Source organism: Schistocerca nitens, chromosome 11 (assembly GCF_023898315.1).
Source record: "Schistocerca nitens isolate TAMUIC-IGC-003100 chromosome 11, iqSchNite1.1, whole genome shotgun sequence".
Taxonomy (NCBI): domain Eukaryota; kingdom Metazoa; phylum Arthropoda; class Insecta; order Orthoptera; family Acrididae; genus Schistocerca; species Schistocerca nitens.
Genome location: NC_064624.1, coordinates 182,240,435 through 182,254,417, shown reverse-complemented (window position 1 = coordinate 182,254,417; position 13,983 = coordinate 182,240,435). Strand labels below are relative to the sequence as shown.

Below are 13,983 nucleotides of genomic sequence, written 5' to 3'. Positions count from 1 at the left end.
ATCACGTTGGAATGAAGCCTCATCCGTAAAGAGAACATTTGCACTGAAATGAGTATTGACACATTGTCGGGTGAACCATTCGCAGAAGTGTACCCGTGGAGGCCAATCAGCTGCTGATCGTGCCTGCACACGCTGTACACGGTACGGAAACAACTGGTTCTCCCGTAGCACTCTCCATACAGTGACGTGGTCAACGTTACCTTGTACAGCAGCAACTTCTCTGACGCTGACATTAGGGTTATCGTCAACTGCACGTAGAATTGCCTCGTCCATTGCAGGTGTCCTCGTCGTTCTAGGTCTTCCCCAGTCGCGAGTCATAGGCTGGAATGTTCCGTGCTCCCTAAGACGCCGATCAATTGCTTCGACGTCTAACGTCGGGACACCTTCGTTCTTCGTTCTCGAAATCTGTGTCGATACAAACGTACCGCGCCACGGCTATTGCCCCGTGCTAATCCGCACATCAAATGGGCATCTGCCAACTCCGCATTTGTAAACATTGCACTGACTGCAAAACCACGTCGGTGATGAACACTAACCTGTTGATGCTACGTACTGATGTGCTTGATGCTAGTACTGTAGAGCAATGAGTCGCATGTCAACACAAGCACCGAAGTCAACATTACCTTCCTTCAATTGGGCCAACTGGCGGTGAATCGAGGAAGTACAGTACATACCGACGAAACTAAAATGAGCTCTAACGTGGAAATTAAGCGTTTCCGGACACATGTCCACATAACATCTTTTCTTTCTTTGTGTGTGAGGAATGTTTCCTGAAAGTTTGGCCGTAGCTTTTTGTACACCCTGTATATATGCGCGTAAGCACCGCGTGTTGCAGGTGTTAAGTAACGTCATTTTACATTGAAGCAAAATGACAATCTCTTAAACAAGGCCAGTAACAAATGCAATAATTTTAGAGGTATACATGCCAATTTTATATATGATAGGAGTCGCTCGCCTTCAGGTAATGTAGTTATGTAGTTTACCAACATGTGATGTAACAAGTGAGTACGCTTGCCTCACCAATATTTTTGTATTATCAATATAGCAAACATAGTTTGTAATCGTTTATATACATTTTTAGGACCCACTCCTCCTGAAGAAGATATTTTTGTAAAAATCGAAACCTAGGACGAGGGCTGAAATAAAGCTTTAATTTGGAACTGGTTGGCTGATTTTTGTCAACCTCTTCAATCCTGCAATCATTCTACTACACAAGGAATACAGGATGATTGGAATTAATGTTTAAAAACACCCGAAGCGACATAGACGGCGCTACGACAAGTAAATTAATGTAAGACACACGGGGCCGTATCGGGAAATATGCCAAAAGTGGATGATAAATGTAGAACACGTGACGTCACCGGATGACGTACTTCGCGGAACGTGTAGCGCTCTTGGGCTTGTTGATACTACCCTCGCCGGGGAGGGGGGGGGGGGGGGGGTAGTGCTACATATATCGATACACAACACGACAAATTTCGGACACCTTTTGTAAATGTGATCTATTGTCAACGTAGAAGTTACAAAATTACTGTCCTCTCAATGGTTCAATGGCTCTGACCACTGTGGGACTTAACTTCTGAGGTCATCAGTCCCCTAGAACTTAGAACTACTTAAACCTAACTAACCTAAGGACATCATACACATCCATGCCCGAGGCAGGATTCGAACCTGCGACCTTAGCGGTCGCGCGGTGCCAGACTGTAGCGCCTAGAACCGCTCGGCCACCCCGGCCGGCCCAGGGTGTAAGGCAACGCTGTAATATATCAACTAGACCGTTCAATATCGAAATCAACATCCTTGTTAGGGAATGGATAAACGACACAGTACCTCAGGGTATATGAATTCGGAGAAATAAATATCTAAAAATGACGCTTTTTGCCGATGACAATCTAATCATACAGGATAGTAAAGACAAACTACAAATAGCGGTAAATAGATTAAATAATTCAAGTCTAAATTATAGCCTGAAAATACCAACAACAAAAATAAAACCAAATACACTTTTAGGAGAACACACCACAAGATCCAACAGAATCATCAGTAACATAACAGAACAGGTGTCTCATTTCCGGTGTCTAGGATGTGACAACGTTTGAAGGAGAGAAAAGACGTAAATAAGAGACTTAATACCTACAAAAATATATGTGGCACGATCAGAACAACACACATTACTACGTGGATCAGAAAGTTGGACATTGAGAACAAAAGACATAAGACAATTTCAAGCATCACAAAAGAAGTTCTTCAGATCAGTGAGAGGCTGTACAAGAGAAGACAAAGTAAGAAATAAGGAAAGAACTGGGATACAATCATTAACTGAAAAAGTAATCCCATTTAATGCATATGCCACCTCAGAGAATACCTCGACAAGAGCATTTTAGGCCGGAATAGATCATAAGCCCTAAAGCTGGACTGGCAGAAGAAGAAGAGGAAGAGGAAGAAGAATAAGAAGAGGAAAAAAAGAGTACAAAAATCTATTGCAAGTTTCTTCTGTATTTCAACAAATCAATGTCATGTGCTCACAGTACTCAGTAAGAATATCGTGACCAACACAATGCCACACAGAAAACGTTGACAAAATATATATTTACCAAACTTGCACTCACCTTGCGCCTTTGTGACTTTGAACTCATCTGCAACCAACCAGACATGCAAAGAAAAGAAAAATTCCAAGATACATGTTAGTAAAATTAGTAGCAACTAACTGCATATCTGTGTTTCTAATTAATTGATGGAAATGGCATCAAATTAAACAACTAAATAATTTAAATATACTTTGAATGTTATTAACCCATCGTGCAAATATAAAAAGGTCATTACTGAAGAATTTATTAGAGACTATAAAAAGTTGTTAAGGGAAAATTTTCAGTATAATAAAAGGGTATGATACATTAAAATTTTTAATATTATGTACTTACTGAATAATATGCAAAACAATAGCTTATAGGTACCATGTTCAAAAACTTCATTACATTCCCAAAAGATTATATTATTTTACTACAGGCAATATAGAATAAGAGCACAGGACACATAATTAAAAATCACCAATACGCAATCTCTCAGAAAACAACTTTATGAGGAGGGGTTTTTAAAAGAGTGATTCTATTACAGGGAATGCAATATTTTGCTCAAAACTGTCATTTTCAAGTACTACTGTTGCTTACATGAGGAAACAATACAGTTTATATATTTAGTGAAACGAAAGTGTAGTTCTTACTCTATCATGCCCAGATATTAGTTTTGAGCTAACAGGGTTCTCCAATAAACACTGAGTAAATGGGTCATGCTAGCAATTGAACTGAAATGATTAAATAATTATGAATGAAAGCAAACCAACATGTAATATCTAAAAAATGTTATCTAACTTACTTTAGATGTAACCTGTTAATTCAGAAAAAAGCCTTTAAGTTACTGTCTGTTACATGATGACGAAATCATAAAATGCAGGACATCAAGGCAATAAAATTGATGGTAATTTGTGAGGTTACCTTTAAGATGTTACAGCAACTATGTTTAGAACTGTAACTGTGAGCTATAAATATGAATGAGAAGCGCTTTGATAAACCTAGGAAATTTAAGATATTTGTTGTCATAAACAGATGTAGACTTGTATCAGGGCTGACATCATTACTGTATCTGTCAACCAGCTAATTTTTAGCGTAAAGTTTTCCATAACCTACACAATAATTTTCTTGTAATCTCTGTCTGCTGCAACAGAGTGCATACATTGTTCTCGAGTAACGATGGCCCGATTTCTGTTGTTGAAATGTGTTACCTGTGATAAAAGCATGTAACTATGTGAAAATCTATGTCTCATACTGAATGACAATCTCTGTAATCATACTGTTTTGGTTTTATCACTGTTTTCAGTTCTTCTTGAATCACTTCTTATCATCCAAAATATAAAAGATGCGTAGGCGGCTTTAATTTATACTATGTATAGATACATCAAGATGAAATTATCACATGAGAAGTCGACAATAATATGCTGAAAGCAGCCATATGAATTTGGCTATCTTAACATATTAGATTACTGTATAAACATTTGTGAAGTCGCATTCTTCCGTCTGGCGAGATATTGCTTCTTAAAAATCTAAAAGACACAGGGGTGCATACTCCCATTTGACAAAACATCGATTTTTAAAAATCAAAAGACACATGTTTCATTTTTTACTAATATAAGGGGGCTTTTGTGATAAGTAGACTATTGATCCTAAACCAAGCCTGTAGCTAAATAGTAAACTGAGATTAACTCTTGTTTTCCCAAATGTCAATTTTATAGCAAATGCTCCAGAATTATCCCTTCAACCTCGCTGCACACTAGACATCTCTATAGAAGTCATCAGCTCACGAAAATTCTTTGCATGTTGTGAATGATTGGTGCGCTCTCAGAAATGCTTTCCACCATCTCTTCAGGCTGTCCGGTTCTGCTAACTCGTCACTGATTGGTTGTTATTTTACTATCGTAGCTGCACAAACAGTCGACTTATGACTACCACTGTCTGCAAAATTCTGCTCGATTCTACGCCCCCTATCCTGTTCGAACGTCAACATCACATTGCTTCTCTCCACCCTAGATGGGGCGAAAAAATGGTGGCTGAAAAAATACCCAATCGAAGAGGCGACAAAATGTGGAGCCAAAAATAAATGAACGACCCACTGACAGTGCCACAACAATGCTGAAACAGGTTTGGATACGAAAAATGCCAGACTCTGTTAAATATAATTCTGACTGTATAAACTACACTCCTGGAAATGGAAAAAAGAACACATTGACACCGGTGTGTCAGACCCACCATACTTGCTCCGGACACTGCGAGAGGGCTGTACAAGCAATGATCACACGCACGGCACAGCGGACACACCAGGAACCGCGGTGTTGGCCGTCGAATGGCGCTAGCTGCGCAGCATTTGTGCACCGCCGCCGTCAGTGTCAGCCAGTTTGCCGTGGCATACGGAGCTCCATCGCAGTCTTTAACACTGGTAGCATGCCGCGACAGCGTGGACGTGAACCGTATGTGCAGTTGACGGACTTTGAGCGAGGGCGTATAGTGGGCATGCGGGAGGCCGGGTGGACGTACCGCCGAATTGCTCAACACGTGGGGCGTGAGGTCTCCACAGTACATCGATGTTGTCGCCAGTGGTCGGCGGAAGGTGCACGTGCCCGTCGACCTGGGACCGGACCGCAGCGACGCACGGATGCACGCCGAGACCGTAGGGTCCTACGCAGTGCCGTAGGGGACCGCACCGCCACTTCCCAGCAAATTAGGGACACTGTTGCTCCTGGGGTATCGGCGAGGACCATTCGCAACCGTCTCCATGAAGCTGGGCTACGGTCCCGCACACCGTTAGGCCGTCTTCCGCTCACGCCCCAACATCGTGCAGCCCGCCTCCAGTGGTGTCGCGACAGGCGTGAATGGAGGGACGAATGGAGACGTGTCGTCTTCAGCGATGAGAGTCGCTTCTGCCTTGGTGCCAATGATGGTCGTATGCGTGTTTGGCGCCGTGCAGGTGAGCGCCACAATCAGGACTGCATACGACCGAGGCACACAGGGCCAACACCCGGCATCATGGTGTGGGGAGCGATCTCCTACACTGGCCGTACACCACTGGTGATCGTCGAGGGGACACTGAATAGTGCACGGTACATCCAAACCGTCATCGAACCCATCGTTCTACCATTCCTACACCGGCAAGGGAACTTGCTGTTCCAACAGGACAATGCACGTCCGCATGTATCCCGTGCCACCCAACGTGCTCTAGAAGGTGTAAGTCAACTACCCTGGCCAGCAAGATCTCCGGATCTGTCCCCCATTGAGCATGTTTGGGACTGGATGAAGCGTCGTCTCACACGGTCTGCACGTCCGGCACGAACGCTGGTCCAACTGAGGCGCCAGGTGGAAATGGCATGGCAAGCCGTTCCACAGGACTACATCCAGCATCTCTACGATCGTCTCCATGGGAGAATAGCAGCCTGCATTGCTGCGAAAGGTGGATATACACTGTACTAGTGCCGACATTGTGCATGCTCTGTTGCCTGTGTCTATGTGCCTGTGGTTCTGTCAGTGTGATCATGTGATGTATCTGACCCCCAGGAATGTGTCAATAAAGTTTCCCCTTCCTGGGACAATGAATTCACGGTGTTCTTATTTCAATTTCCAGGAGTGTATAAAGAATCTTTGATTCCGCTGCGAGTCAACGAGTCATCCAGGCCACAATACTATGTCGTTCCTCAAGAATATCCTTCCCTCCATGGGTGCAAGTGCCACAAGGCATACAGTAGTTCTTGTATGAAGAAAAGTAGTAAAGGACCTAATGACGGAAGTGAGGCTTTGAAGGCGGGTCGTGAATCGTACCTGGATAGTTGAGTGGGTAAGTGCATTACAAACAAATGTCAAGGTGCCCAGTTCGAGTCCCGGTACAGAAAACAGTTTCAGTATGCCAGGAAGTTTCGTTATTATGATTACTGTTTGTCTGAAGCAATGTAAAAAATAAATACTTAGGGTGGAACTGGATATGGTATTCCACTAGCTCTCATTATTTCCTGTTTTCTTAGTTTCCATTAAAAAACGGGTATCAGCTTCAAAATGTTGATGAGCTGTTAAATGGACACTTAATACCTTTGTGTTAATGTTGCCTTCCAAAACAAGCTGACTTCCTCATTAAGACAGGAATGCTACTTAATGTGCTACTTCCTCACACTGTACTAAGCACTCCTGCGTGGGAAAGAAGAAAAATAACACATTATATGAATGAATGTGTGCATATATATATATATGTGTGTGTGTGTGTGTGTGTGTGTGTGTGTGTGTGTGTGTGTGTGGTAAAAAGAGATAAACAAGGGATGGTGAACATGGAGAGCCATAGAGAACAGAAACAGAGAGCTCTAGAGAATGCATTTCAGAAACGGAGAGGGATGTAAAAGAAAGGGAGGGAGAAGATGAGTGGAAAAAGAGGTAAAATCAAACAGGGAAATAATATGAGAGGAAATACATAAAAGGGAGAAAGCAATGATGTGTGTCAGAGAGTGGATGGAATCATGCGACACAAAAAGAGTGACTGAGTGAGTGAGGAAAAGATAGAAACAAAGAGAAAGACAGACAGAGAGAGAGAGAGAGAGATAATCTTGTGTATGAATGAAGGAAATAAGGCAGGAAGCAAACTGAAATTAACATCCTATCACAGATATTTGAGAGAATGAGCATGAGACAGCTAGAGTGTGAAATAGGCAGACAGGGCATAGAATGGGTAGATACAGTGTGGAATGGATAGAAACATAGCAGAGCAAACGGAAACATGGTCGACATCAAAATACGCAGAGAGACTTTCGATCATTATGGAAGGATCGCCTGGACAAATTATACATAATTTTCAGTAGAGAATTACTCTTCTATTTTTTGTTTTGTTTGTAGTTTAATAAACAACCAATATCAAAATTATATGTTTACTCGAATGACCATCAGAAACTGCCTGTGCTGAGAACAGGCAGCAATATGCGGCCATCAGGAAAAGCAGCACTATGGAGAATTCCTGTTCTCTCTTACAGATATGTGGTGGATACATATGAGGAACATTCGTCCGACATCATTTATCAAACAGCTGTGCTGGCCAATACTGGAATAAATATGGAGTTTCCAAAAATTCGAACCTCTTTCGCTAGGCTCACTCCTGAAACGAAAGGTCTACAGCATAATAATTTTACATATAAATCAGTTTTACGTTTCTCCCATTTTTCATTTGTGAGCTACAGAAAAGTAGTAACAGGTTTATAATCACTGGTTTCTCATGGAAAATGGTAGATCACCACCTGATTTTGGGCACTATCTGTATGTCGCTTTACTGTTGAATATACAGAAACAGTATGGAAGAGACAGGAATGATATGGAAGAGAGAAGAAAGTGTAAATGAGAAATAAACGTATAAAAGAGGGAGCAAAACTGCGATTTTGGAGAAAAGTGTGAAGGGGGAGAAAAAAGTGACAAAGAGAAAAAGGTTACTGAAGGAGAAATAATGCAAATGTGAGAGAAAGAGCGTGAAAAAGACAGACAGACAGACTGACTGACTGACAAACAGAAAGAGAAACAGATAGAAAGATAGTAGAAATGAAAGAGAACAAGGTAGAATAAATATGAAACTGGAAAAAGAGAGAAACAGGGAGAAACAGTGCAAAAGTGGAGGAAATGAAATGAAATCATCATGTAACATTGATGGCCAGTTCTCACCTGGGAATTGCTAGTCTTTTCACGTGATGGCAGATTGGGCGACTTGGATATTGATGATGATGAATTTATGAGGACGACACAATACACAGTCCCTGACCGGGCGGAAATCGTATCCAAGCCCACTGCATGGCGGTCAGAAGTGCTGACCATTCAGTTAAGGAGGCCGACAAAGTGGAGGCATAGGGAAAGGGAAAGTTTGTCAAAGAGGAAGAAAAACTGAAAGAAAGATAAAATTTTAAAAGCACTGAGAAAAAGAGTGGAACAGAGAGCGAAAGTGAAAAACATGGAGAGTGGACAGTGTGGGGGAGAAAGGAAAAATGGGAAAGAAGAAGTACAAAAGAGGTAGAAAAAGTGTGTAACACAGAGAGGAAGAGTGAAAGAAGGAAGGGAGAGGGATGTGGAACAAGGGGTAAAAGTGAAAGATGGAGGAAAATGTGAAAGTGGAAGACAACGTGTGAAAGAAGCAGAAATGGTGGAAAAGAGAGATAAAGCGTCGAATTATTCTTGCTCTTGTTTGTTTAGGTTGTTCAACATCAAAACTCTTGAAATAGTGAAAACTGTGTGAAAGAGACAGAAGTGTATAGTATACTGGTAAGAGAGGGAGAAGAGTGTGAAGTATGTGGAAAAAGTGCCAAACTAGGAGAATTGCAGGAAGATGGAGAAAAACTGCGAAACAAGGGAAAAAAGCCTGTGAAATGGGAAAACAGATTGCGAAAGCGAGAGGAAAATGTGTAACAGAAAGAAAAAGTGAGAAAGTGGAAGCCCCACGAGAGAAAAGCACTAAAGAGAATGAAAGGGTGTGAAAAAAAGTGAAGGAGTAATGAAGAGAATTAGACAGAGAAATAGAGAGAATGGAACAGAAACAGAATGAGAGCAGGAGAAATAGAGAAAGTGAGAGAGAAGAGAGAGACAGAGAGAGAGACACAGGCGAGTGGAACTGCACGATGTTACGCGCAGTGCGCACACACGTGGCCCAGGGAGGCAACCGCCTCATCTAATTTCCGTGGCTGTCCGCAAAGTGGCAGCAATTGCCTTAATTGGAAGCGCCACTTAGCTTCGTTTTGTTGTTCTACCTCCCCCCTCCCGTCTCCCCATCTCCCCCCTCAGTGCCTCTCGCACCCAATGCCGTTCCACCGATGTCTCCGGACGCCAAAATACTCCCACGAAGAGGCGAGTTAAGTGTTTAGTGGCCAGCAGGTAATAGTTCTGACAGAGGCACAGACTCTACCAAATCCCACAGTTAACAGTTGCAGTAAACCCTTATAATACAGTAAGAGTCCCGCACCCTTATCGCGATTTTAGGGACTATAAAAAGAGTCAATACCACCACCGTTTCAGTACCAACGTGCACAGCCAAGAACCTAACAAATATACGAGTAAACGGTGTCGTGTTGCAACTTTATCGCTGATAATTACGTACTCTACACAACTTTACAAGCCACAGCTTTCCCCATCAACATAAACACCATTTCATAGTACTTCTAAACATTTTATCTCGTCTGGCTAACTTGCGCGAACCTATTCTAATCTAAGCCTTAATGGCCAAAGTATCTCCTTAAGGGGACCTGGACGTCATAGCATTCAGTTTTTACTAGTATTTTGAAATTTAATAACTCAAAGCTATAACAGGTATGGAAATGAAACTTTAATCATTTAATTGGCATATTCTGATCTTCATCTGAAAAACCGAAAAATTATGGAATACGTAGTGGAGTCACTTCTGATTTTAGCTTACTTACAGTATTACGTATAAATTTTATTTTAGATACACCATACCTCCACACTATTCAAAATAAAAGGTGAAAAGAAATTTTATTCTTTTAATTATCAACTTATTGAAACAGTGGACCAGGAATGTTTACCAGTTTGTTGTTTTGTGTATTTCTAAGGAAATGTTTTTTAGAAGCCAGTTTTTAAGCTAATAATTTAAGAACACGTGACATGCTCCAGCTTCAAATATTTAATACTCTGTTGAATAGTGTGGGACACTGTGAAGACAAGCACTATATCATTATCATGCACAATTTTGTTTTTGTACCTTTAATATTAGATGAGATAGTAATACCTAAGTATGCAAAAACGGGAGACTGAAACTAAAGATTTGCATAGCATTGCTTCTTAATGATAACATGCCAAAACATTCCAGTTCCATAATTTTATTCTGACGGTCGTTTTCGTCTCATTTAGTTTTCTTTCTTATTGAGGTCTCCTTTGTCATGCCTTCAGCAGCCTTTTTTTTTTCGACTTCAACCGCACTTTGCCTGTCCACTGATAGCATCCCACTTTTGACGTCGTCCCAAGTTTTGATGCCTAGTCCGCTCATGATATTTAATCTACTTGTTACTCCATGAGTAAAACACATTATGGCGTCCATCCCACCAACCTGAAAAGCTGACGTGCCAATAAAGACATAATTCAACTCGAGTAACCTACATGTACCGACAGACAGATCGCTTGCGATAAATCCCTGTTCATAGCACAGTCGATATGTTCTTCAACGACATTACACAAAGGAATTGCTATGGAAACAGCGACGTCAAAATTAAATAACGAAACACATTGTGTGAATGTGTGTGTGTGTGTGTGTGTGTGTGTGTGTGTGTGTGTGTGTGTGTGTGTGTGTGTGTGTGTGTGTAAAAAGAGATAAACAAGGGATGGTAAACATGGAAATGCTGAGGTGCTATAAATACAGGACATATTTTTACAAAAATTGTGTAAAAAGAGATAAACAAGGGATGGTAAACATGGAAATGCTGAGGTGCTATAAATACAGGACATATTTTTACAAAAATTGTGTAAAAAGAGATAAACAAGGGATGGTAAACGTGGAAATGCTGAGGTGCTATACATACAGGACATATTTTTACAAAAATTGTGTAAAAAGAGATAGACAATGGATGGTAAACATGGAAATGCTGAGGTGCTATACATACAGGACATATTTTTACAAAAATTGTGTAAAAAGAGATAAAGAAGGGATGGTAAACATGGAAATGCTGAGGTGCTATACATACAGGACATATTTTTACAAAAATTGTGTAAAAAGAGATAAACAAGGGATGGTAAACATGGAAATGCTGAGGTGCTATAAATACAGGACATATTTTTCCAAAAATTGTGTAAAAAGAGATAAACAAGGGATGGTAAACATGGAAATGCTGAGGTGCTATACATACAGGACATATTTTTAGAAAAATTGTGTAAAAAGTGATAAACAAGGGATGGTAAACATGGAAATTCTGAGGTGCTATACATACAGGACATATTTCTAGAAAAATTGTGTAAAAAGAGATAAACAAGGGATGGTAAACATGGAAATGCTGAGGTGCTATGCATACAGGACATTTTTAGAAAAATTGTGTAAAAAGAGATAAACAAGGGATGGTAAACATGGAAATGCTGAGGTGCTATACATACAGGACATATTTTTACAAAAATTGTGTAAAAAGAGATAAACAAGGGATGGTAAACATGGAAATGCTGAGGTGCTATACATACAGGACATATTTTTACAAAAATTGTGTAAAAAGAGATAAAGAAGGGATGGTAAACATGGAAATGCTGAGGTGCTATACATACAGGACATATTTTTACAAAAATTGTGTAAAAAGAGATAAACAAGGGATGGTAAACATGGAAATGCTGAGGTGCTATAAATACAGGACATATTTTTCCAAAAATTGTGTAAAATGAGATAAAGAAGGGATGGTAAACATGGAAATGCTGAGGTGCTATACATACAGGACTTATTTTTAGAAAAATTGTGTAAAAAGAGATAAAGAAGGGATGGTAAACATGGAAATGCTGAGGTGCTATAAATACAGTACATATTTTTACAAAAATTGTGTAAAAAGAGATAAACAAGGGATGGTAAACATGGAAATGCTGAGGTGCTATACATACAGGACATATTTTTACAAAAATTGTGTAAAAAGAGATAAACAAGGGATGGTAAACATGGAAATGCTGAGGTGCTATAACTACAGAACATATTTTTAGAAAAATTGTGTAAAAAGAGATAAACAAGGGATGGTAAACATGGAAATGCTGAGGTGCTATAAATGCAGGACATATTTTTCCAAAAATTGTGTAAAAAGAGATAAACAAGGGATGGTAAACATGGAAATGCTGAGGTGCTATACATACAGGACATATTTTTAGAAAAATAATAAATTTTTTGGGCCCTCAAGACTTCCAGGTCACCTTAAAAGAGCGCATTGTTCTCAGTGTAGTGTTGTACATAGTGTAGAACTGGTAGCAGGCAGTCGTTTGACCTTCTGCTGCTAAGTTAAGTCATTGCAGTCAGGTCGTGTGTGTGTGTGTGTGTGTGTGTGTGTGTGTGTGTGTGTGTGTGTGTGTGTGTGTGTGTGTCAGTTGCATGGCATCAGCCCAGTGAGATACACTCTGTGATCAAAAGTATCCCGACACCCCGAAAAACATACGTTTTTCATATGAGGTGCATTGTGCTGCCACCTACTGCCAGGTACTCCATATCAGCGATGGCAACTGTACGCGAGATTTCCACACTCCTAAACATCCATAGGTCCACTGTTTCCGATGTGATGGTGAAGTGGAAACGTGAAGGGACACGTACAGCGCAGAAGCGCACAGGCCGACCTCGTCTGTTGACTGACAGACACCGCCGACAGATGAAGAGGGTCGTAATCTGTAATAGGCAGACCTCTATCCAGACCAACAGACAGGAATTCCAAACTGCATCAGGATCCACTGCAAGTACTATGACAGTTAGGCGGGAGGTGACAGAACTTGGATTTCGTGGTCGAGCGGCTGCTCATAAGCCACACATCACGCTGGTAAATGACAAACGACGCCTCGCTTGGTGTAAGGAGAGTAAACATTGGACGATTGAACAGTGGAAAAACGTTGTGCGGACTGACGAATCACGGTACACAATGTGGCGATCCGATGGCAGGGTGTGGGTATGGCGAATGCCCGGTGAACGTCATCTGCCAGCGTGTTTAGTGCCAACAGTAAAATTCGGAGCCGGTGGTGTTATGGTGTGGTCTTGTTTTTCATGGAGGAGGGTTGCACCCCTTGTTGTTTTGGCACAACCACAACACAGGCCTATATTGATGTTTTAAGCACCTTCTTGCTTCCCACTACTGAAGAGCAATTCGGGGATGGCGACTCCACCTTTCAACACGATCGAGCATATGTACATGATGCACGGCCTGTGGCGGAGTGGGTACACAAATATAACATCCCTGTAATGGACTTGGGTCCTGTAGAACAGCTCTGGGATGTTTTGGAACGCCGTCTTCGTGCCAGGCCTCACCGACCGACATCGACACTTCTCCCCAGTGCAGGACTCCGTGAAGAATGGGCTGCCATTCCCCAAGAAACCTTCCAAGCTGTCATCAAGACTAAGGGTGGGCCAATACCATATTGAATTCCAGCAGTACCGATGGAGGGCGCGACGAACTTGCAAGTCATTTTCAGTCAGGTGTCCGGATACTTTTGATCACATAGTGAAGGTTGACGTGGAGACGCGAAGAACGGCAGAGCGCAGATGCCTGTGGCTTACCACGGATCATGTTGCCCCATTTATCGGTGTGTCAATGCGGAGCGTATGGCGGGTGAACAAGGAATGGTGAACCGCACGCGGTCACTCAACTCTGCACTGTACAGTGGTAGTAAAAATATCGTAACGGACAGTGACGGGAGTGAACGCTATGTCAGGTCAATAACAATCGGCTTCACAGGCGACAAGAAATGCGGTTACCAGTGCATGGTGATC

At 41.5% G+C, this 13,983-nt stretch overlaps 1 protein-coding gene across 1 annotated transcript in view; it reads right to left on the bottom strand.

The window, feature by feature from the left end:
• Positions 1-13,983, bottom strand: part of LOC126213015 (coiled-coil domain-containing protein CG32809-like) — a 626,459-nt gene that overhangs the window by 591,610 nt on the left and 20,866 nt on the right. The window contains exon 2 of the mRNA XM_049940576.1: positions 2,610-2,636. Coding sequence (XP_049796533.1) covers positions 2,610-2,636 — 27 coding nt within the window. The remainder of the gene's footprint in view (positions 1-2,609; positions 2,637-13,983) is intronic.